Below are 24,764 nucleotides of genomic sequence, written 5' to 3' on the forward strand. Positions count from 1 at the left end.
GATCTGAACCCAATTATGCATGCCTTTTATTTGCTGAAGAGAAAACTGAAGGGGACATTGCGGTGTCCCAAACATTCTGGTGCCCTGAAATGTGGGGACCATGTATAAACACTGCTGTCATTTCTACATGATGTATAAACCAAAATGTATAAAATGGCCTTTATTAAAATCTGACAATGTTAACTTTAACCACATGTAATTTTTTTTCTATTACAAATCTCAAATTGTGGAGTACAGAGGCAAATAAATAAATGATGGGTCTTTGTCCCAGACATTGTGGAGGGCACTGTATGCTTCATTGTATGTTTGTCTTCTGAGGATGTTTGAGGCTGTGCTTTGATTCACTGAATCAAGATCATGGATGGTTGAATGAGCTCAAGGGACTGAACAGCCTCAGATCCACAATAGACAATAGACAATAGGTGCAGGAGGAGGCCATTCAGCCCTTCGAGCCAGCACCGCCATTCAATGCGATCATGGCTGATCACTCTCAATCAGTACCCCGTTCCTGCCTTCTCCCCATACCCCCTCACTCCGCTATCCTTAAGAGCTCTATCCAGCTCTCTCTTGAAAGCATCCAACGAACTGGCCTCCACTGCCTTCTGAGGCAGAGAATTCCACACCTTCACCACTCTCTGACTGAAAAAGTTCTTCTTCATCTCCGTTCTAAATGGCCTACCCCTTATTCTTAAACTGTGGCCCCTTGTTCTGGACTCCCCCAACATTGGGAACATGTTTCCTGCCTCTAATCCAGAAAGAGATGTAGACAATGAGTTAATATTTAGCAATACACAATGGAAACGGGTCCTTTGGCCCAACTTGTTCATGCCGACCAAAATGCCCCACCTAAGTTATTCGCACCTGCCCGTGTATGGCCCATATCCCTTTAAACTTTTCCTATCCATGTACTTGCCCATATGTCTTTTAACTTAAACCAATGGGCCACACACTGCAAAGTGTAGGAGGAGCAGTTTACTACTGATTATCGGTCAGCAAAAGGAAGCATCTGTGTACATCTCATAAATGGCTCTGTGCTTAGCTGTTTGTTCAGGACAATAGACAATAGACAAAAGGTGCAGGAGGAGGCCATTCGGCCCTTTGAGCCAGCACCGCCATTCAATGTGATCATGGCTGAATGGACGATTCAGAATCAACAGGTCAATCAGTGAGCTTTTGAAGTGTTATTAGTGTTGGTCAGGAGGCTGTTTGACAGGTCTGACTGTCTGAGAAATCACACTTCATTAGTCAGGCTTGGAGGTTTTAAACTGAAAAGAAGACCCGACTTGAAATGTCGCCTATCCATGTCCTCCAGAGATGCTGCCTGACCTGCTGAATAACTCCAGCACTCTGTGAGACGTTGCCTATCCATGTCCTCCAGAGATGCTGCCTGACCTACTGAGTAACTCCAGCACTGTGAGACGTTGCCTATCCATGTCCTCCAGAGATGCTGCCTGACCTACTGAGTTACTCCAGCACTCTGTGAGACGTTGCCTATCCATGTCCTCCAGAGATGCTGCCTGACCCGCTGGGTTACTCCAGCATTTTGTTTTTAACGTTCACCTGAGCTAAATCCATGCCAACCTCCAGACTGGTCACAGTTGATTAACGATGAGGAAAAACTTTTTCAGTCAGAGAGTTGTGAATCTGTGGAATTCTCTGCCTCAAAAGGCAGTGGAGGCCAATTCTCTGAATGCATTCAAGAGAGAGCTGGATAGAGCCCTTAAGGATAGCGGAGTCAGGGGGTATGGGGAGAAGGCAGGAACGGGATACTGATTGAGAATGATCAACCATGATCACATTGAATGGCGGTGCTGGCTCGAATGGCCTCCTCCTGCACCTATTGTCTATTGATGCAGAAACTAGTCAGTCTAGACCGCCTGAGACTGTCGTTGTTCTAATGACTGTTATTCTGTTTCTGCAGGGCTGACTTTGGAATTGATGACTTTCAGGTAGGTGAACCAGAAACAGCGCCTCTCCCTGATCAAGACGTTTGTACTGAACACACTGACCGATTGCATTTACAATGTCCAGCCGGCCATAGAGTCACTGCAGAGTCCGAGCCCAGGAGCACCGCCCCACAGCTGGGGAGCAAAGTCCTGGTGAATTCCAGTGGTTGGGAAACATTACTGTCCTGGGTTTGGTCAGACGTTTCCTGTAGGGACAGTCTGCTGCCACGTGTACTAGGCAGACTTGTGTTCCCGTGTCCTTGCTGGGAGTTACCAACCCAGTGAGTGGAAAGGCCCTGATGGAGGCACCCACAGGTGATCAATCCTTCAGCTGTCTGCATTGAAAGTGTTGACCCCACTATGGCCATAGGATCGACAGTGTCCAGCCTCATGTGCACGCTCCCGGCCCCACGTTCACGCTCCCACTGTCACGCGTGTTCATTCTAATTTATACACTGGGCAATTGTTTGAACTGTGGCTGATCTCTTTATTAATCAGCACCTGCATTACTCCCTTGCCAAAATCCAATGGCTGCCTTGTTTTGTCCAAACTGATCACAAACAAATGGGACTGCCATTAAACCATGGTCAGAGTGACACGTCATCTCACGGCTCCCCCAGTGATCCGAGCCCTGATTTTGCCTTTGACCCAGGCAAACGCCGGGCTCCTTTCCTTTATCCAGAGATGCTGCCTGGCCCACTGAGTTAGTCCAGCACTTTGTGTCTATTTGCCGGGCAGCAACGTTCCCCATGACCAAGGCTGCCTAGACTCGAACAGTGGGGATGGAAGCAAGTCCTCAGCTGTGCTGGAGATCGGTTTGAATTGAAGCCAGGTTTTGTGAATAATTCTGCTTATAATTTTTACTCGAGTAATAAGTGGACTCAGCAGCAATTCTCCCGAGCCTGGCGAAGCTGCCAGCTTTGATTTAAAAACAATGTAGGTGTGAGCACTGATGTGTAAAGTGGAGTCAGTCTGAATAATTTTCAGTATTGAGCTGTCAGCAACTGTCTACCAGCCGGCAACAAAGCACCACCGATCTGTGCATTGAGCCGGAGCGAGGGCTCAGGGCATGGGGGGGGCTGTGTGAAGGACAAGAGATAGGTGGTAGTGGCTAGACTGGGTGGCTGCAACAGCTTTGGAGCTGGTTCTGCTGCAGTAGTTGAGTAGTGAGATCCACATAGGGCAGGCGTGGAGAGTGTGTGTAGGTCAGACCCCGTAAATGGTTGCAGAATAGGAAGGCGAGTGTGTGATGGATGAATACCAGGGGTGTTTGGGACGTACTTTGATGGTTGCTGGAGTTGGGACTGTTGCTATCTCCACCCACAATTGCCTGGGTGCAAAGGGGAAAGGAAAACCCCTGCAATGGCTCACATGCACGGCCAACCTTCACGTGGCAGATAGTCAGGGTCAATCACTCACGCTTCCCTTTCTTTTTGTCTCTGTGCACACTCACGCAAACACACACAATCGTGCTTTCACACATACACACGCGTGTGCATGCACTCGCTCACGCACCCACACGGACACTCGTGTGCGCGCAGGTTTCACATGAGCACGCACTCATTCATGCACACACGTGGGCACACGCACGCGTGCGTGCACACTCACATGAGCACTAACGCACAGACACGGACTCACGCACACACTCACACTAGCTCTCACACACACTCACGCCTGCAAGTCGAGTGCGTTGCAGGTATCTTGGGTTCTGACCTGGAGCTGGAATCCTGGTTGAGTTTCAATCAGACGTTACAGGGATCTGTCAGTTCAGCGGAGGACAGTGATCAGACCTGGCACCTTCCTCAGGGCAGTGTGTGTCTGCATTGATCCCCTGGAGATGGCACATTTTATCTGGGGTATATTTCTGTGAACACAAACTTTTTTTAATCATGAGGCAGTGTGAGTGTTGTTCGTGTCACTGTTCGGTTTCTGCAGCAACTTCTGCTTCACGCAGCCCTTCAGGTCACTCACGGCAGCAGCATCTGTCGACGTCCCCCAGCGCAGACATTGTTTCATCAGAACCCGTGAACCCCACTGTCCGGCGGTCTGTTGCAACTAACATCTGCATGGTCTCACGGGCAAATGGTGTAGGTTCTGAAATGAGGGCCTTTGACACCGTGGTCCTCAGTAACAAGACCTGGCCATTCAGCCTGTCAAACTCTTTCTGCCCCTGGCTTCCTGGTTGATTTTCTTTTGTTTTTCTTTCAGCCGCTGCAAAAGAAATATGTCCGGGTGTCGGAGGAGGCAACTATCCGACACGTGGAAAAGTTCATCCGAAAGAAGCTGGAATTGGACCCCAAGTATCAGGTAAGCTTCACGTTGAACTGATTGGCAAGGGCCATTAGCTAAGTGCGCAGGTGGGAAGGGCCATCAGTGTGGGATTCTGTCTGAGGGGAAGGGAGTGTCTATTGAGCTTCAGTGTTGTGGGGCATCGGAGGCATGAGGCTTTCAGTCATTCTGTGGTGGGCCAGACCAGCTTTTATTGAAGATAGACGTTTCGGGTCGAGACCCTTCTTCAGACTAGTCAAGAGAAAGGGAAACGAGAGATATAGACGATGATGTAGAGAAATAAAGAACAATGAATGAAAGATATGCAAAAAAACTAACGATGATAAAGGAAACAGGCCATTGTTAGCTGTTTGTTGGGTGAAAACGAGAAGCTGGTGCGACTTGGGTGGGGGAAAGAGGCAGAGAGAGGGAATGCCGGGATTACTTAAAATTAGAGAAATCAATATTCATACCACTGGGCTGGAAGCTGCCCAAGCGAAATATGAGATGCTGTTCCTCCAATTTGCGTTTAGCCTCACTCTGACAATGGAGGAGACCCAGGACAGAAAAAATCAGTGTGGGAATGGGAAGGAGAATTAAAGTGTTTAGCAACCGGGTGATCAGGTAGGTCCAGGCAGACTGAGCGAAGGTGTTCAGCAAAACGATCGCCCAGTCTCACTGATGTGTAAGAGTCCACATCTTGAACAACGGATTCAGTAGATGAGGTTAGAGGAGGTGAAAGTGCAAACCTTTATTTGCCTGCACCGTGAGAGTGGAAACAAGATGTGGGATTCCCATAACGCTGTCAAATCCAGTGACTCTCCACAGATCTATCTGTCCGACTGAGGAGTTCATGGATTTTGGCTTTAACCCAATGATGGGACGAGCCAGCAGTGGAGACAGAGAGTGTTCACTGTGGTGGGTGGGCTGCCATCATGTGGTTATGTGTTGGTCATTGTGAGTGTGCAGGAGTGCCACTCCTCTGGGCAGTTGGGGCATGATGCATCGCACTCCTGCCTGGTGCCATTGGTAGCTTTAGTGAGTCAAGAGGGGGTGGGTTCCTGCTGCACGATCCCAATCCTCAAACCTGCCCTGTGGATCACTTGTCCCTGGTGGTGGGGATTCGGCAAAGGTAATGCCATTGAATGTCATGGGAAGCAATTAGGTGTCAATCTCTACCTATGTAGCATGAAGTTTACTTGCCACTTACTAGTCCAAGAGTCAAGAGTGTCTAATTGTCATAAGTACTGGCAACTGAACAATTAAAGTCTTACTTGTTACACCTTGACAGGCCTGTAAATGCAATCACCCACAGAGAAATAATTTCATATCCATAATACTAAGTATCACCTGGGAGTCATCCTGGTTTAATGCCTGTGCTAGGAATGGGCTGCCAGCCTGGCCTGCCTTCTCTCCTTGAAACAGTGGGCAGGATGTTGGGGAGCATGGGGAGTGCCAGTGGGTGGGAGAGGGCTCCATCCCTCTCATCCCTCCTTCCCTGTCAGCTGTGGGGGCAGGTGGTGCTGCACTCCCTTGCTTACAGGAGTGTCTCTGACCCAGTCGAGAGCTGCTTCAGTCGGCACCATCTCTCACTGTAATTGAATAGGAGACAGTCGCATCCCCTGGGAAGTTGTGGGAGGAGGTGACGGCTGACAAGAGCCTGGATGTATGCAGAGGCTGGGCGCCGCCGACTGGCACAAAGCAATTTATAAATACATCAGGCTCTGCCCTCCGGGATGAATCTACTTGTTTGTGATTCTTCTGAGGGAAGGATGGCTGTTTCCAGGGCGTGATGCGTCATATCACCCTCCGTTTAATTTATTTCATGCCTATTCTACATTCTTTTTAACTTCCCCTCATTCTCACTGTGCTGTTTTCCGCGCACCTCACTCATCCCTTCCTTCATTTTATTATTTTATTCTCATTTCATTTTTTTCTTTTTATTACTCTTGTAAAAATCTTTTTTTTTTCAATTTTCCTCTGCCCCTGCCCCCATTCTCTCTCCCTGTCCCACTCCCCCTCTCCCTTGCCCTGCACTCTCTCTCCCTCTCTCCCCCTCTCCCTCCCTCCCGTTCTCGTTCTCTCTCCCGTTCTCGTTCTCTCTCCCGTTCTCGTTCTCTCTCCCGTTCTCGTTCTCTCTCCCGTTCTCGTTCTCTCTCCCGTTCTCGTCCTCTCTCCCGTTCTTGTCCTCTTTCATTCTCTCTCTCTCTTTCTCTCATTCTCTCTCTCCCTGCCTTTCTCTCACTCTATCTTGTTCGCTCTCCTCTATTCCCCCCCCCCCCGCCCGCTCTTTGATTTTCTCATTATGCATTGCACCACTTGTACTCTGGTTTATGCGTGACAATGCCTACACTTGTTATTTACCGGTTCCCCATTGATCTCTGGGTGGCCTTTGTAGCCTCTGCTGTAAATGTGGATGGGTTTTGAAATTAGCTTTCGATCTTTCCTGGTGATTGAGTGCTGCCTCATCTGGTGACCTTTGTTGTTTTGCAGTTAGCTGCACAAATCACACGTCTGAAGAATACTTAGAGCCCCAGAGAGCCAGGCGGCCCCAGGTGAGATGGAGACAAAGGACTTGGCCGTCTCCCCATACATGGGGAGCAGTTGCAACTGCTTAAATTAATGGGATGGCAGGATGGGGCTCTGCTCGGTGACAGTGTCTGCCAGGGAGTGTCTGGTTGATAGTCAGCTTGTACTCCCGGGTCAGCCACACAGTGTCCTGGCCTCCCCTGGCAACACCACCTCTCCCAAACACTGTGGGAGATTGCCCAGGTGTCTTCCAAACCTAAACCAGATATTGTACCATTCAACCTCCGAACAGTCTTTAAACAAGTGAAAGTCACCGGGCTACACCCAGAGGCCAGAAACTGCTGCCAATGCTCACCACTGCACTGCCCCCTGCTCTCACTCGTCCCTCTACCTCATCCACTTATTCCAATATGCACTTGGATATTTGCACAACTTCAGTCTTACTGTTTTGCACTCGTACTTACAGTTACTCTGTATGCACTGTTTACTCTTGTCAACTTCATGTGAATTTGGGATTCCATTCTGACTTGGTGTACGTGACAATGAACAGATCCGAATCCAATCTGACCATTTACCTACGAAGTGTATCTGGGCTCATTCAGCAGCGACCACGAGAGTGAGGTGAGTGGGATCAGTCCCAACAACAAAGTAGCATTTGACCTGACGGGCACCCAGAGTGTGCGGACAACCTGCTCGTGAGAGAAGGAGGGCTGTGCAGTGGATGAAGTCCGTGTTAGAATGAAGGAAGGTGCTTCATAACATCATTGCTGCAGGCACCCTTCACTTTCCCCCATCATCAGGGGGTAGAAGCTGGAGTCAGTGCAGAGGTCAGCTCTGGCACCGCTCCTCTGATAGAAACCCAGGCTGTTGCAGTGTTGAGGGAGGGCCGCAATGTCAGAGTGCGCAGATCTTTGTAGGTTGGTTGAAGTGATCTCCTGGTGTGGGATTGGAGAGGCGTTTTGATTTGGTGGGAGCTGTCTATTTTGGGTACTCCATGTGGAAAATTATTTCAGAATTCAGAATTACCTTTATTTGTCATCCAAAAAACAAGTCTTTTGGACGGGATTTCGCCACCCACAGTCCAACAATAAGAGCAATAAAATAAGCAAATTACACAACCCCAACCAACATAAAACACAAAAAAAAAAGAAACATCCATCACAGTGAGTCTCCTCCAGTCCCCTCCTCACTGTGATGGAAGGCCAGAATATCATTTCTCTTCCCCTGCCGTCTTCTCCCGCGGTCAGGCTGTTGTACTTGCCACGTTCCAGGCCGCGCCGGACGGTGAAATGTCCGCGGCGGGCCGACCCAAGCCCCGCGATCCGGGACGGGCGAACCCGCTGCCGGTGCTCCCGATGTCGGCATCCACGCGGCCCGAGCCGAAGCCTCCGAGGCGAGTCGCAGCCGCTCCCGCAGCCTCCAAAGACAGCCGGCTCCGCTGATGGCGAGTCCGGTCAGCGGGCTGTGCGAACCAGAGCCCTGGAGGCCGCCAGCTCCAGGAGTTGGGCCATGGTAGGCCGCAGCAGGAATGGAGACACCACCCAGAAAACAAAGGTCGGGTCTCCGTTCAGAAGGGACAAATTTACAATTTTACAGTCCCCCCATCCCCCCACACACACATAGTACACAAACACAAAAAACACGACATCACATCTACAATTAAGACATGAAAACAACAAAAAAACAAAGACAAACGGACCGCAGGTAAGCCGCAGCTGCTAGGGCAGCGCCGCCATTTTGATTTCCCCCATGAGTGTTGGGATCTGTCTGTCCTGCGTGACTGGGGTTGTCTCCCCCCTTCATTGGGGGGGGGGGGCAGAAGCTCGAGACAGTGTAGAGGTCAGCTCTGACACTGCTCCTCTGGAAACCCAGGCCCGTTGCAGTTTCGAGGGAGTACCGCACTGCCAAAGTACCTTGCACCTGAGCCTGCTCCTTTTGGTTTCCATTCAGTGCGAAGTGTTTAACCACCGACAACGCTTTGTGTGACCAACAGGTGGACATCATCTGCGGGAACAAGCTCCTCGAGCACCACCAGACCCTGCGGCACATTCGACAGAGTGTCACCCGCAACAGCATCCGGGTGAGTGCTGGTCTTGCATCAGAGAGATTTCCCTGCATGGGAATGACGGTAAAGGTATGACCGGGGCTGTGTGTCCAGAACCAGTGGGACGGGTGGTGAAGGGTTTCTGTGCAGTGTGTCCGTGGGGAAATCGATACAGGGTTTTGTACCACGGAGAGGTTTTAGTTTGAGAGATACAGCACGGAAACAGCTCCTTTGGCCCACAGAGTCCGCGCTGACCACCGATCCTCGCACATTAACACTGCCCTACCCACACGGGGGATAATTTACATTTATACCAAGCCAATTAACCTACAAACCTGAGTTTATTTGACGTGTGTGAGGAAACCGAAGATCTTGGAGAAAACCTAACCAGGTCATGGGGACAAAGTTCGTACAGACAAGCAGCCCTAGTCGGGATCAAACCCGGGTCTCTGGCACCGTGAGGCAGTCGTTCTACCTCTGCACCACTGTGCCGCCCACTTTTATGCAATGACTTGTTGCAGGAGGTGGATAAGGCCGAGTAGTGACTGAGTGTGAATGTAGTGTTGGGATTGTGTACTCCATGGCAACAGTCATGTGAATTGTGTGAATTCTGGAGGGTGAGGTATAAGGCTGGGAGATCTCGGGGCAGGGGCGGCAGCTCCAGGCTGAACGGCCTTGAGGAGCTGTGAGCCGTACGCAGTAGCAGAAGTGCAGGCACTAACACAGCCTCACAGTGCAGCATTTCCTTCACTGCCGTAAAGTGGGGATTGAGTCTGGTCCCTGGAGCTGAGACAGGGGCTATCCCATGAGAGTTCACTTTGCCCCAGTGATGAGACAGAGAGCCATGGGGCTGGTACTGACTGGCACAGAAAGCCTGGCACTGACTGGCTCTGCACGAGTGCCAACAGCATGCCATCGATTGATCGGGGCGATGCAAGGCCAAGAGATCAGATCAAAGCTCCACACTCATGGCACATTTAATTGTGAGTGGTGATGGACGGTTTAGTTCATTGTTACGTGTACCGAGGTTCATAAGTTCCAGGAGCACAGCAAGGCAATTCTGCCCATCATGTCTACTCTGCCATTTAATCATGGCTGATCTATCTTTCCCTCCCAACCCCATTCTCCTCCTTTTGCCCCATTACCCGACACCCTTACTAATTAAGAATCTGCCTTAAAAATATCCATTGACTTGGCCTTCACAGCCGTCTGCGCAATGAATTCCACAGATTCACCGCCCTCTCTGACTAAAGAAATTCATCCTCATCTTCTTTCTAAAGGGACGTCCTTTTATTCTGAGGCTGTGACCTCTGGTCCTAGAGTCTCCCACTCGTGGAAACATCCTCTCCACATTCACTCTATCCAGGCCTTTCACAATTTGACTTTCTAGTGAAAAGCTTTTTTGCTGTGTGCTGTCCAGTCAGTGGGAAAACCATACGTGATTACACTCAAGCCGTCCACAATGAACTGATGCAGGATACAGGGGAACAACTAATGGGAGAAGGCGACTGCCAGGATATTTCCATCCTCTGGGGCCCAGTGTGAGAGCTGACGGCAAGGCTGGAGCGTGGTCAGCCATGTTCAGCCTGTAGTGCTGAGTGGATGATCCATTGTGGTTCCCCACGGACACAGAAGCCAGCCTTTGTACAATTTACTTGTAACATGTGCTGTCGTGAAATAGCCGAGTGCACACGGTACACTTCAGGCTGGTACAATGTCTCTGCCGTGCTGCTGGAGACCTGCACTCCAGAACTGACCGCATCTCCAGCTGAGGTGTTACAACACTGGCATCCAGGCGGTGTGAACTTGCCCTGGTCTGTCCTGTCCACCAACAGATCCAATCCAGCCGATCGCCGCTCTCGATTATCAGCATGGTGGCCGGACCTGTTATCGCCAGGGCTGTCAAACGGCAGATGCTCGGTGATAACTCCCCGATCACAAGTAATCATGACGTGGAGGTATCTTGCCACCGGTCCTTTGTATCCTGCAACTCCCTCCTCGGCAGCACTTCGGGGACACCTTTTCCCAGGACTGCCGAGGTTCGGCAAGCTGGTGGTGAGCCATTTTACCAGAGACAGTGGGGCGGGCAGGGGGAGGTGATCAGCTGCGTGGCCACCCCACCATCCCCTGAATGGATAAAGTGGTTCACTGGAAGGCAGCTGGGTGTGACAGGCTGCCCTGCTGCTGCTGCTGACAGGGTATTGCAGAGGGTGCAGGGAAGCTGTGCTTTTTGCTAACCCTCTTGAAATAGCCAGTGCCTTCAGCCCGCCGTGACTGTAAAGGGGTAAGGGCAGTTCTCGGCTGCTGTCCTTTCCTGCTCCATCATTACAGATGTGTTGTGAGTGTTCTGTGAGTGACGTTTTATAACTCACTAAATGCTGCTACTCTGCGATCTGTGGCGGATCTTTAGAAAGGTCAATAGCTCGTGCAGTTACCAAGGAAACTGCCTCCTGGGGCTGACTGATAAATTCAAGATGCATTTGGTTCTTATTTCCACTGAAACTGATTAGAGGTTGACCTGTCCTTGCCCCCTTGTGAAGGATGTTTGCAGGGAGAGGTTGTCACTGTAGTGACTATGCTAAGGATCTACTGATTTAACTTATTACTGGGCAATGAATCTATTTATTCACACTGTTTCACCATTCCCACTTTGGGATTGTGCAGCAGTATTGTTCAGAGTGTAGATAAAAATCCTTCTTGATTAGAAACTTAAAAGGAATTCCTTATCAGCGCTCACTCTTTGAAAGTGTAATTTGTCGCCTGTTCCAACCTTTTTATCTCCCTGTTTTTCCCCCTGTGCAAATACGTGCTCCATACCTTTCTTGGGCAGCGCATTCCATCTCACACCTTGTATTTATTTAAAGAAAAGTATTTGCCTGCCTGCTCTCTGACCCTGCTGCTGATTGCTTTCATTTTGTGTCCTCCGGTCACCGAGACTCCTGCCACTGGAAGCAGTTTCTCATTTATCAAACAAACGCTTCATCGTTTGGAACTGTTAAGTCTGCCGTCGTGATCGCAGTCTCACCCCACACCCAGTCTTCACCTCTCTTGCCTTTCCTAAAATGCTTGACCTTGCCCACCCTCCTGCTGGTTGTTGCGATCCACTAATGCCCAGGGCACGGGTGGAGGAATCACGTGCAAGCTTTGCCCGTCCTGCGGTCTGCACCCTCCTCGTCTCCAAGGGAAGTTCATTGCTTCTCCCTGGCTCCGACAGTAAAACGTGGTTTCTCACGACCTTCAATGCATCAGAGCCATTCGGAGAAGTGCATTGTGCGGAAACAAAAGACAGACAAGAAGCGCTGGAGTAACTCAGTGGGTCAGGCAGCATCTCTGGAGAAAACGGTAGGGTGACATTTTGAGCCGGGACCCTTCTTCAGACTGGGGACAGGAACAGCCCACCGAACTTCCCAGGGGAATGCCACTGGAGTAGAGCAACGCTTGAGTCTTTCTGCTTTTGAAGTCTGGAAGTCTGTCTTTCCAACGTGCGACTGGAGAGAATGCCCCAAGAACAGACTTCATCTCCCTCCCATTCTCAGGAGTTCCAGTTAAGGTTAAAATCCAAAAGGAAGTTGGGTGTTGTTGATCGGACTACTGAACGGTCTGCACAGAAGCTAGGGTGTAGTCCCGATCTCCCAACCTACCTCATTGCGGCCCTTGCACTTTCTCTATAACGGTAACACTATAGCGTTGTAACATTTATGTTCCGCCCTCTAGTATTTTTCTCTTTGCACCACCTCATATCATATCATCATATCATATATATACAGCCGGAAACAGGCCTTTTCGGCCCACCAAGTCCGTGCCGCCCAGCGATCCCCGTACATTAACACCATCCTACACCCACTAGGGACAATTTTTTTATTTTTTTTACATTTACCCAGCCAATTAACCTACATACCTGTACGTCTTTGGAGTGTGGGAGGAAACCGAAGATCTCGGAGAAAACCCACGCAGGTCACGGGGAGAACGTACAAACTCCTTACAGTGCAGCACCCGTAGTCAGGATCGAACCTGAGTCTCCGCCGCTGCATTCGCTGTAAAGCAGCAACTGTAAAGCAGCAACTCTACCGCTGCGCTACCGTGCCGTACTTGTACTTGTGTACGGCTTGATTGTACTCACGTACAATATGATTTGACTGGCTAGCACGCAGACTAAAGCTTTCCACTGTACCTCAGTACATGTGACAATATAAACCAATGCTAATATTAGTGCCCATAATTCCACGATCTCCATGTGATCACTGTCTTTTGCAGAAAGCTTCCCCACCTCTCCTTTGCTGGCTTTGGTACGGTGATTATTTAAAATGTGTCTCAATGGTTGTAAGCTGTGAGCAGCTCTATGGAGAGTGACTGTGAAGGGAAGGGAGAGAGAGAGAGAGAGAGAGTGAGGTGTGGTGTACTCAGGGATTGAGCTGTGATTTACTGCTCCCCAGAGGGTGCTTACATATTACTGCACAGCGGCACGGTTAGAGGGCACTTAAATCTGTTCTCGATGGAGGGTGGGTGGAACTCTTGGAATGAACAGCTCCTGTTCTTCTGTGATAAACCTGATGCATGGTTTTATGTTTGATATATTAATCAGAAGATTATTGGTAGACAAAATAATTGCTGGAAACTACCCCAGGTCTGGAGCGGTTTTGCGGGGAGAAATTGATGGCCATTTGGCATGAAGCAGACGTCCACCAGCAGATAGAAGCAGTGTAACATCAGTAACAGGCTGCCTCACACCTGCCTTACACACAGTGTGGGCTCACTGTAACACGCTGCTCTACTCCACTCTGAGCAATCCCTGCTCTTCCCAGTGCAGATTAATTATGTGATCACATGCTGCGAAGAAGCAAAAATCACATCTTCCATTAATCACACTTGCCTTGGAGGTGTGAGGAGATGAGCGTGAAGTCGCCAAGCAGTCTTGTGGCTTGCGAATGTAGATGCAATAATGTAGATCACTATCTGTGTGGTTCTGGTCATCCAGCTATAGGGACAATATCATTAAATTGGAAAGGGAGCAGAAGACATTCACCAGGGTGTTACCTGGGATTGCGGGCTTGAGTTATAGGGCGAGGAGGCTGGTTAGATTGGAATTCATTCTAAACATATGGGAGGACTGTGCAAATGTGGGGAAGAAGCTGTTCTTGAATCTGCTTTTGAGCTTCGGTATTTGCTGGATGGGAGAGGAGAGAATAGAGAATGACCAGGCTGTGAGTGGTCCCTGCTTTTCTGGAGGCAGGGTGAAGTGTAGATTAAGTCAATGGTGGGGAGACTTGTCTGTGAGATGAACTGGGCTACATCTACACTCTCTACAATTTATTGGGGTCTTGGGCAGAGCTGCTGCCAAACCAAGCTGTGATGCAACCTGAGAGGCCTCTTCCTCCGGTGCATCTGGAGAAATTGGTAAGAGTTGCTGGAGACGTGCAGAATTCCTCAGTCTCTGAGCAAATAGAGGTGTTGGTGGGCTTCCTTGGCTGCAGCGCCAATGTGGTTGGACCTGAACAAACTGGCTGCTCCTCTCGGCACAGCAAGGGACTCTCTGGGAGGTGTCCCCTCCCTGTGGAGCGAGCCTGGTGAGGGGAGCTCTGAGAGGCACTGAGCGACAAGGGCTCCTCTGGCTCTGCCCAGTTGTGATGGGCATGGTTTTGTAAAGGTGGTGCAGCTGGTAGAGCAGCTGCCTCAGTGCATCAGACACCCGTATTCCATCCCAACCTTGGGGTGCTTTCTGTGTGACCGTGTGGACTTCCCCCAGGTGTTCCGGTTTCCTCCCACATCCCAAAGACATGCTGGTTTGCAGGTTAATTAGCCTCTGTAATTCGCCCCGTGTGTTGAGGAAGTGGGAAAACGTAGAACTAGTGTGAATGTGTGATCTATAGTCGGCACGGATTCAGTGGGCAGAAGGGCTTGTTTCCACATTGTACCATGCACTAAACATGCGGGAGGACATCACTCCAAGTTGCGGTGCGGGGAGTATGGGCTCAGGGCCTCTGGCAAATACATTTTTCTTTGCTGTTTCAGGACGGACTACTTATTCTGCACTACGGGCTCGTGCGAACCCAGAAGTGACGGCGGCTGTACCCCTGCAGTCCAGCGGTGGAGGCACCGGAGCTACTGGCACCACCGCCACATGTGACAGGGAGGGCACCGTGACGAGAGACTGTGACCCAGTGTGCCAGAGCCCGGAGCTTGTTGCTCCGGGACTGTGTCCCGCCCGGGATGTGCAGGGATCACACATCCACTCGCACTGCATTCGGGAGCTGCCCATTGGCTCTGGCAGTCCTCTCCGGTGTGCCCAGGGATTGCACTGCATTCGGGAACTGGTGGCTTTGGGATTCCGCTCCCGTGTGCCCAGGGATCGGACATCGTCTCTGACTACATTCAGGATGCGGGGACAAGTTGGCTGCAGGCGGATCCTCGGCTGGATCGGCGCGGTGAGTTGGAGCGTGTTACGGCATTCTCTGAGCGACCTCACTCACCCCTGTATACAGCCAATATACAGCTCTCCCCCCACATCCGGTCAGCACACAGCTCGTTCGCTCGTGTGTCAGACGATGTTCTGCCATAGCCAGTGCCACATCTGTGTCTGCGGAGATCGTCCACAGTGCATGCCTCTGCCGTAAGTCAGTAGGTGGACCATTGTCTGTACCTCTCCACAGCTTCGTTTGTCAGAGTCTGAGAAGCCCCACTTCTTTAGGTTGAAACCGCAACGTCCCACTCCAGTGCGGAGGCAGTTTAGGGCTTTCTAGGTAGGATAAGGTGTCTTGATGCCATTTGTTGTTTGGTTTTGGTACCTGGCACGGTTGGCTCTAGTTCCATGAAGCTGTTCCGACTCTTCAAGCTTTTCTTGGCATGTTATGATTGTGCAAGGGGTGACAGGGGTTTGTGTCCGCATTGAAACGTTGTACTGCAGCTACCCGGGATGGTTCGTCCATGCCAGCCAGCTCGTACGGTGGATCATATGCAACCTGTGTGTCACCCACACCCACCCTCACTGAGTCACACCTGTAACAGCACACTGCATCTCACTGACCGGGGGGGGGGGGGGGGTGAATGGTCACTCCCTGGGACTGACCGGGGGGGGGGGGATTGACCGCTGACCATGGGAAGGGTCACTCCCTGGAACTGACCGCTGACTGGGCAGAAGGGGGGGGTGAGGGGTCACTTCCAGGGACTGACTGGGGGAGAGGGTGAGGGGGTCACTCCCTGGGAACTGGCCGGTGGTGGGATGGGTCGAGTAATGATTATTCTTTGTGACTATTGTCAACGTTCAATCTTTGCCTTTGTATGGGCTGTTTAGATGTTTTGTTTTACATGTTCAGCAGATTTTAAAAATATTTTTCTCCAGTTTGTAAAATTCTTGGCTGATTAATAAAATTTGGAATGAAGTAGTTTACTATAGAAAATTTGAAGGCTGTATTTAATTTGAAGAAATGTATTAAAGTGTTCTGTTCGGTGCAGGCAATCCTTCTCCCACACGCATGGGCAGGAGCAACTCAGGCTGGATATCGAACAAATTTCCTTCTGCATTGTCCCATGGACACCTCTGGGGACATCCTGTACTGGTGCAGTTCTGCAAGTGTTATCCAGTGGGTCTCCTGTGGAACTGTGTGCACAAGCAATGATGACAGTCTCAAGATCTCATGACGATCAGTGGGGCGGCATGGTGGCGCAGCGGTACAGTTGCTGCCTTACAGCGCTTGCAGCACCGGAAACCCGGGTTCAATCCCGACCACGGGTGCCGTCTGTACGGAGTTTGTACGTTCTCCCCGTGACCTGCGTGGGTTTTCTCCAAGATCTTCAGTTTCCTCCCACACTCCAAAGACGTACAGATTTGTAGGTTCATTGGCTCGGTATAAATGTAAATTGTCCCTAGTGTGTGTAGGATAGTGTTAATGTGCGGGGATCGCTGGGCGGTGTGGACTCGGTGGGCCGAAAGGCCTGTTCCTGCACTGTGTCTCTAACCTAAAACTAAACAAGATAGGAAATCAGAGGTCCTGTCCGTGACGAGGTCAGCACTGGGAACAGTGTCTGTGTCCCTCCCTTTAATCCTGGCTCTGGTCACTTGTAGTATGAGCTAGACTGGAACTAACAGCTCACTCCTGATCAGAGTGTTCACATTGAGAACTAACTCCAATCCTGCTGATGCACTGCCTGTCCTGCTGAGTTACTCCAGCATTTTGTGTCTATCTGCTGATACACAAGTTTGGACCAAAGCCCCTGAGGGATTTCTGAGACCCAGTTAAAGTTTATATTTAGCCCGAGAAGAAAATTGAATGAAACATTCGCAGACAGTCAAAGATTTCTGAGGCACATCTCCACAGGTCTCCGATGCAAATCGATGCTCAGTGAATTTTCAGCATTTCAGGGTTGCGTTTCACTGATGGTGAACGGGGTTGGCAGCCTGACCTTCTGGCTGTGTGGAGAGAGCTATAAACAGATAAGTGGTGAGATGGCCGTCTACCTCTGTCAATACTCCTGTCTGAAACCCGCTCCAGGAGACATTGCAGACAGACGCCCATCAGCTGCCCTGCAAAACCCAGGCTTCATCATTCCACACGACTGCTCCTCCGCCTCGCTCCGTGCTGGGTCACAAGGTGAGAGAAAGTTTTAGATAACTTTGTACGGCAAGTATTACCCATCCCCAATTACAGGCAGCGTTGAGTATTTGGTCACTGGTGGCTTCAGGACATTGAGGCTGGGCAATGGTGGTCAGACCCTTCCATCATGAAAATGGTCATTGGGAAGGTTGGTCTAGGCTTGTACACACTGGAATTTAGAAGGATGAATGGGGATCTTATCGAAACGTATAAGATTATTAAGGGGTTGGACACGTTAAGAGGCAGGAAACATGTTCCCAATGTTGGGGGAGTCCAGAACAAGGGGCCACAGTTTAAGAATAAGGGGTAGGCCATTTAGAACTGAGATGAGGAAAAACTTTTTCAGTCAGAGAGTTGTGAGTCTGTGGAATTCTCTGCCTCAGAAGGCAGTGGAGGCCAATTCTCTGAATGCATTTAAGAGAGAGCTAGATAGAGGTCTTAAGGATAGCAGAGTCAGGGGGTATGGGGAGAAGGCAGGAACGGGGTACTGATTGAGAATGATCAGCCATGATCACATTGAATGGCGGTGCTGGCTTGAAGGGCCGAATGGCCTCCTCTTGCACCTATTGTCTATTGAGTGATTACTGAGAATGGTGGACAGAGGAGGGAAATCTCCTGCTGGGAAATTTGTGCCGGGTCAGTGTCCTGCTGGGATGGTGGTCTGGACAGGCGTAACCAGAAACATATTGATCTTATGTTCAAATGAATTCGATGAATGTTTCCACGAAAAAGGACACAAAGGGCTGGAATACCTCAGCGGATCAGGCAGCATCTCTAGAGAACTCTGAAAGTTGTCTGGAGAACTCTGGCTGAGTCTCGACAGCGCTGCGAGGTGGAGAACTCCGAGGTTGGCATCATGTTTGTCACAGATGTTGTGGGTCAAGGAGCCCGTCGCTGCGCTCTACTGATCCGTGTTCACCACTTGATGTTGAGATTGGCTCCTGGTGATAAACCCTACAGCCAGAGGAAGCTTCAGCCACTTTCCCATCTCCACCTGCTGCACGCTTTAATCGTGGGCTCACCCTGCTTCTGCTACAGCAAGCTTAGCTGCCTTTAGGTAAGTGCTCAGTACTCGTGTGTGTGATCCCACCAAGGTCCTTTATAGTTGTAGTGCAATACTGTTGCTCTTGTACCCAATCCTCTTGCAGTAACAGCCAACATACCATCTGTGGAGCGAATTGCAGACATCATTTGGGGTCAGGACTATTCAGTCTGAAGAAGGGTCCCAATCTAAATCATTGTCTGCTCATGTCCTCCAAAAAATGCTGCCTGACTGACTTCAGAACATCCTCGAGAGGGAAGGTGAACAGCCCGAAGTAGTTGTGCACGTGGGCACGAACAACGCGGGAAGAATAGGAAGGAGGTTCTGCAAAGTGAGTTTAGAGAGTTAGGATGACTGAAAAGCAGGACTTCTAGGGTGGTTATCTCTGTATTGCTTCCTGTATCTCGTGCTAGCGAGGGCAGGAACAGGGAGATAGGGGATATGAATGAATGGCTGTGGAGCTGGTGCAGGGATTTAGATATATAGACCACTGGGATCTCTTCTGGGGCAGGGCTGACCTGTACAAAAGGGACAGGTTACACCTTAACTGGAGGGGGACCAACATTCTGGCAGGCAGGTTTGCTAGTGCTACTCGTGTGGGTTTAAACTAAGTAGTGGGGGGGAGGGGTTGACAAATTGGGAGTATAAAGATGGAATTAAACGGGAAGCGATTACAGGAAAAATTGCAAAAGACTCCCGAATTAATGGGAAGGAAAGTTTGAGAAGGGTTAAGAGAGTAAGGTCAGGGCCAATAGTGTGAGAGGGGAGGTGAATACTGAAGTTTAAGTGTTGTATTTGAATGTGCGAAGTATAAAAAATACAGTGGTGAGCTTGAGGCTCAGTTAGATATTGGCAAGTATGATGTTGTGGGAATTACAGAGACATGGCTGCAAGAGGACCAGAGCTGGCAGCTGAATATTCAGGGGTATACGACCAATCGAAAAGACAGACAGACTGGGCAGAGGGGGTGGGGTCTCTCTGTTGGTAAGGAATGATATTCAGTCCCTGACAAGGGGTGACATAGAATTAGGAGATGTAGAATCAGTATGGACCGAACTGAGGAATTGTAAGGGTAAAAAGACCCGAATGGGAGTTATCTACAGGCCCCCAAACAGCAGCCTGGATATAGGGTGCAAGTTGAATCAAGAGTTAAAATTGGCATGTCGCAAAGGTAATGCTACAGAGATTATGGGAGATTTCAACATGCAGGTAGACTGGGAAAATCAGCTTGGTAATGGACCCCAAGAAAGGGAGTTTGTGGAGTGCCTCTGAGATGGATCCTTAGAGCAGCTTACATAAAAACATCGAAAATAGGTGCAGGAGGAGGCCATTCGGCCCTTCGAGCCAGCACTGCCATTCGTTGTGATCATGGCTGATCGTACCCAATCAATACCCCGTGCCTGCCTTCTCCCCATAGCCCTTGATTCCACTAGCCCCATGAGCTCTATCTAACTCTCACTTAAATCCATCCAGTGATTTGGCTTCCACTGTCTTCTGTGGCAAAGAATTCCACAAATTCTCTGGGTGAAAAAGATTTTTCTCACCTCAGTTTTAAATGGCCTCCCCATTATTCTAGGACCGTGGCCCCTGGTTCTGGACTCGCCCAACATTGGGAACATTTTTTTCCTGCATCTAGCCTGTCCAGTCCTTTTTATAATTTTATATGTTTCTACAAGATCCCCTCTCATCCTTCTAAACTCCAGTGAATACAAGTCCAGTCTTTTCAATCTTTCCTCATATGTCAGTCCCGCCATCCCAGGGATCAATCTCGTGAACCTACGCTGCACTGCCTCAATTACAAGGATGTCCTTCCTCAAATTAGGAGACCAAAACTGTACACAACACTCCAGATGTCGTCTTACCAGGGCCCTATACAACTGCAGAAGAACCTCTTTACTCCTATACTGAAATGTACTGGAGCCTACCAGGGAGAAGGCAATTCTGGATTTAGTGTTGTGTAATGAACCGGATTTGATCAGGGAACTCAAGGTAAAAGAGCCATTAGCAGGTAGTTAACATAATATGATGTTTTAATCTACAATGTGAGAGGGAGAAGGGAAAATCGGAAGTGTTAGTATTGCAGTTGAGCAAGGGGGACTATGGAGGCATGAGGGAGGAGCTGGCCAGAGTTGACTGGAAAGAGACCCTGGTAGGGTAGACAGTAGAACAACAACGGCAGGTATTTCTGGGAATAATACAGAAGGTGCAGGATCAGTTCATTCCAAAGAGGAAGAAAGATTCTAAGGGGAGTAAGAGGCAACTGGCTGACAAGGGAAGTCAAGGATAGTGTAAAAATAAAAGAGAAGAAGTATAATATAGCAAAGATGAGCGGGAAGCCAGAGGATTGGAACTCTTAAAGAGCAACAGAAGATAACTAAAAAGGCAATACGGGGAGAAAAGATGAGATACGAAGGTAAGATAGCCAAGAATATAAAGTTGGTTAGTAAAAGCTTCTTTAGGTATGGGAAGAGGAAAAAAATAGTTAAGGCAAAAGTGGGTCCCCTGAAGACAGAAGCAGGTGAATTTATTATGGGGAACAAGGAAATGGCAGACAGGTTGAACAGGTACTTTGGATCTGCCTTCACTAAGGAAGACACAAACAATCTCCCAGATGTACTAGTGGACAGAGGTCCTAGGGTGACGGAGGAACTGAAGGAAATTCACATTAGGTAGGAAATGGTGTTGGGTAGACTGATGGGACTGAAGGCTGATAAATCCCCAGGGCCTGATGGTCTGCATCCCAGGGTACTTAAGGAAATGGCTCTAGAAATCATGGACGCACTGGTGATCATTTTCCAATGTTCTATAGATTTAGGATCAGTTCCTGTAGATTTGGAGAGTAGATAATGTTATCCCACTTTTTAAGAAAGGAAGGAGAGAGAAAATGGGAAATTATAGACCAGTTAGCCTGACGTCAGTGGTGGGGAAGATGCTGGAGTCAATTATAAAAGAAGAAATTGTGGAATATTTGATGGCAGTAATAGGATTGTTCCGAGTCAGCATAGATTTACGAAGGAGAAATCACGCTTGACTAATCTGGAATTTTTTGAGGATGTAACTAGGAAAATGGACAAGGGAGAGCCAGTGGATGTAGTGTACCTGGACTTTCAGAAAGCCTTTGATAAGGTCCCACATAGGAGATTAGTGGGCAAAATTAGAGCACATGGTATTGGGGGTAGGGTGCTGACATGGATAGAAAATTGGTTGGCAGACAGGAAACAAAGAGTCGGGATTAACGGGTCCCTTTCAGAATGGCAGGCAGTGACTAGTGGGGTACCGCAAGGCTCAGTGCTGCGACTGCAGCTATTTACAATATACATTAATGACTTAGATGAAGGGATTAAAAGTAACAGCAAATTTGCAGATGACACAATGCTGGGTGGCAGTGTGAACTGTGAGGAGGATGCTATTAGGATGCAGGGTGACTTTGATAGGTTGTGTGAGTGAGCAGATGCAGTTTAATGTGGATAAATGTGAGGTTATCCACATTGGTGGTAAGAATAGGAAGGCAGATTATTATCTGAATGGTGTCACGTTAGAAAAAGGGGAAGTACAAAGAGTTCTGGGTGTCCTTGTTCCTCAGTCACTGAAAGTAAGCATGCAGGTACAGCAGGCAGTGAAGAAAGCTAATAGCATGTTGGCCTTCATGACAAGAGTTGAGTATAGGATCAAAGAGGTCCTTCTGCAGTTGCACAGGGCCCTAATGAGACCACACCTGGAGTACTGTGTGCAGTTTTGGTCGCCAAATTTGAGGAAGGACATTCTTGCTATTGAGGGAGTGCAGCGTAGGTTCACTAGGTTAATTCCCTGAATGGTGGGACTGTTGTATGTTGAAAGACTGGAACGACTGAACTTGTATACACTGGAATTTAGAAGGAAGAGAGAGGATCTTATTGAACATATAAGATTATTAAGGGATTGGACACACTAGAGGCAGGAAACATGTTCCCAGTGTTGGGGGAGTCCAGAACCAGGGGCCACGGTTTAAGAATAAGGGATAGGCCATTTAGAACGGAGATGAGGAAAAACCTTTTCACTCAGAGAATTGTAAATCTGTGGAATTCTCTGCCTCAGAAGGCAGTGGAGGCCAATTCTCTGGATGCTTTCAAGAGAATTAGATAAAGCTCTTAGTGATAGCGGAGTCAAGGGGTATGGGGAGAACACATTGAATGGTGGTGCTGGCTCGAAGGGCCGAATGGCCTACTCCTGCACCTATTGTCTGTTGACCCGCTGAGTTCCTCCAGCACTTTATGCTTTGCTCAGGATTCCTGCATCTGCAGTCTTGTGTCTCCAACAGACCACGTGTGTTTCCTATTTGCTTGCTGCTAGAATCGCGGTTTACAACCAATTCAGCTTGTTGCACATTAGAAAAGCTGTGAATCTCTGAGAAAATCACGCGACGGCTTCCAGGAATGAGGATTCGTGCACCAGTTAGACTGGCGGCTGAGGTTGTTCCTCTTGGAGTTGGGCAGGCTCGTTGGAGCACAGGAGGCCAAGGGGTAACCTTATAGAGGTGTTGATGCAGAAACTGGGTAAGCACAGAAAGGGAATAAGGATGGGAGATGAAATAAACATCAGGGAGGCACCTCAGTGGAGGGAACCCAGCTTTAAAAAAAGACAGCGTGCTGGAGTAACCCAGCAGGTCAGGCAGCATCTCTGGAGGCATGGGCAGGTGATGCTACATGTCGGGACCCATCTTCAAACTGAAACATCACCTATTCATGGCCTCCAGAGATGCTGATTGAGTTACTGAGTTACAGAGATGCTGATTTTTGTCCTTTTAAAAAAATATAAACCAGCTCCTGCAGTTCCAGTATCACCAGGAACCCAGGTCAACTGTACTTTGTTGGAGAGCTTAACCAGGAAAAGATGCGGGAGGGGAGAGGAGCTGGATGTCAGCGGATGGGGCTCAGGGCTGAGGAGGAGTGGGGTGGGGGAGGTGCTTGGAGCTGGGGAGAGGAGCTGGATGTCATTGGGTAGGGCTGAGGATGGGGGGGGGGGGGGAGCTGGGTGCTTGGAGCTGGGGAGGAGCTGGATGTCAGTGGAAGGGGCTCGGCTGAGGATGGGGGGGCTGTGTGCTTGGAGCTGGATGTCAGTGGGTGGGGCTCAAGATGCTGGGGTCTGGGGAAGGGAGGGGAGCTGGGTTAGGATTAAGGGAGCTGGCGAGGGGAGCTGGATGCAGATGGGTGGGAGTGTGACTATGACAGCCTGATTGATGCAGTTTACAGTGGTTTCTGTTTAAGCTGCACGATTCCCTCGATAGCGTTACCATGGATATTAACTGCGCTCATGCTTCAGCATAAGTGGCGGCAGCAAGTTTCCCCGGGGAGCGAACTGGAACATTCAGAGCGTCAAGTGAAGTGTTTACATCAGCTGAGACGGCGACTGAGAGCCGCCAGCTTTCAGGGTGTGAGCCCTGTGCAGGGCTGGTGTTGGCTGCACGTCCCCAGCCTACATGTTGGGCTGTGGTTAATCATTACTGAGGCCAGGCTTACAATTCTCAAATGAAGATGAATGTTAGTTCATTCTCAAGGAATTATGATCAAAATCTGATCCACACCCTCTGCAGCGATGCGATTGAAACTCCTTGATCTTTAGTCCGGTGGCTTTAAGTTTGAGGAGCGAGAGCCACCTTTATCTGCCGTCAATGCTGGCAGCTGCCCGAGCAATGGTTAACGATGTGGGTGCATGGGCATCTGATCATCACAAGACCAGATCGATCAGCAGCTGCCTGGCTCAGTGATTGACCATCTCCGAGCCCCCGCTGCAGACTAACCCCATAGGGGGCCCTCACACGCTGGTATTAAAACGGTGCTGCGCCAAATTGATTTGAAGCTGCTTTGTTTTCTTAAGCAGAAAATCAATCTTTGACCTTGCCTGAATATGTGACGTTTTGGATCAAGATCCTTCATCGCGTCATCGTTTACAGCTGTCTGCTCTTCACAGCCTCTAACCTTACCGTTCCTCAGCCCCGCAGTTAACCTTCTCCCCAAAATCCATAAACAGAACTGCTCTGACAGACCCATTGTTTCTGCCTTCTCCTGTCCCACTGAATTCATTTCCACATACCCATGACTCCATCCTATCCTCCCTGGTCCAACCCCTCCCGACCCATGTCCAAGATACCTCGCGTGCCCTTCGTTTCTGCAATGACTTGTTTTCCAGGCCCCCACTCCCTCATCTTTACTGAAAATCTTTTGAAGGGTCTCGACCCAAAATGTCACCCATTCCTTCTCTCCAGAGATACTGCTTGTCCCGCTGAGTTACTCCAGCATTTTGTGTCTACGGTGTAAACCAGCATCTGTGGTTCCTTCCTACACATGTTGACTTCTTGCCTGTCAGGTCAG

The 24,764-nt window shown here is 49.5% G+C and overlaps 1 protein-coding gene across 1 annotated transcript in view; it reads left to right on the forward strand.

Annotated features, from left to right (window-relative positions):
* pcgf6 (polycomb group ring finger 6) overlaps positions 1-15,808 on the forward strand; it is a 31,630-nt gene extending 15,822 nt beyond the window's left edge. Inside the window, 6 exon segments of the mRNA XM_078412780.1 lie at positions 1,922-1,949; positions 4,155-4,253; positions 8,737-8,836; positions 8,839-8,877; positions 14,797-14,852; positions 14,855-15,808. Coding sequence (XP_078268906.1) covers positions 1,922-1,949; positions 4,155-4,253; positions 8,737-8,836; positions 8,839-8,877; positions 14,797-14,852; positions 14,855-14,911 — 379 coding nt within the window. The 3' untranslated portion in view covers positions 14,912-15,808.
* The last annotated feature ends 8,956 nt before the right edge of the window (positions 15,809-24,764 follow it).

This window comes from Rhinoraja longicauda, chromosome 16 (genome assembly GCF_053455715.1).
Source record: "Rhinoraja longicauda isolate Sanriku21f chromosome 16, sRhiLon1.1, whole genome shotgun sequence".
NCBI lineage: Eukaryota > Metazoa > Chordata > Chondrichthyes > Rajiformes > Arhynchobatidae > Rhinoraja > Rhinoraja longicauda.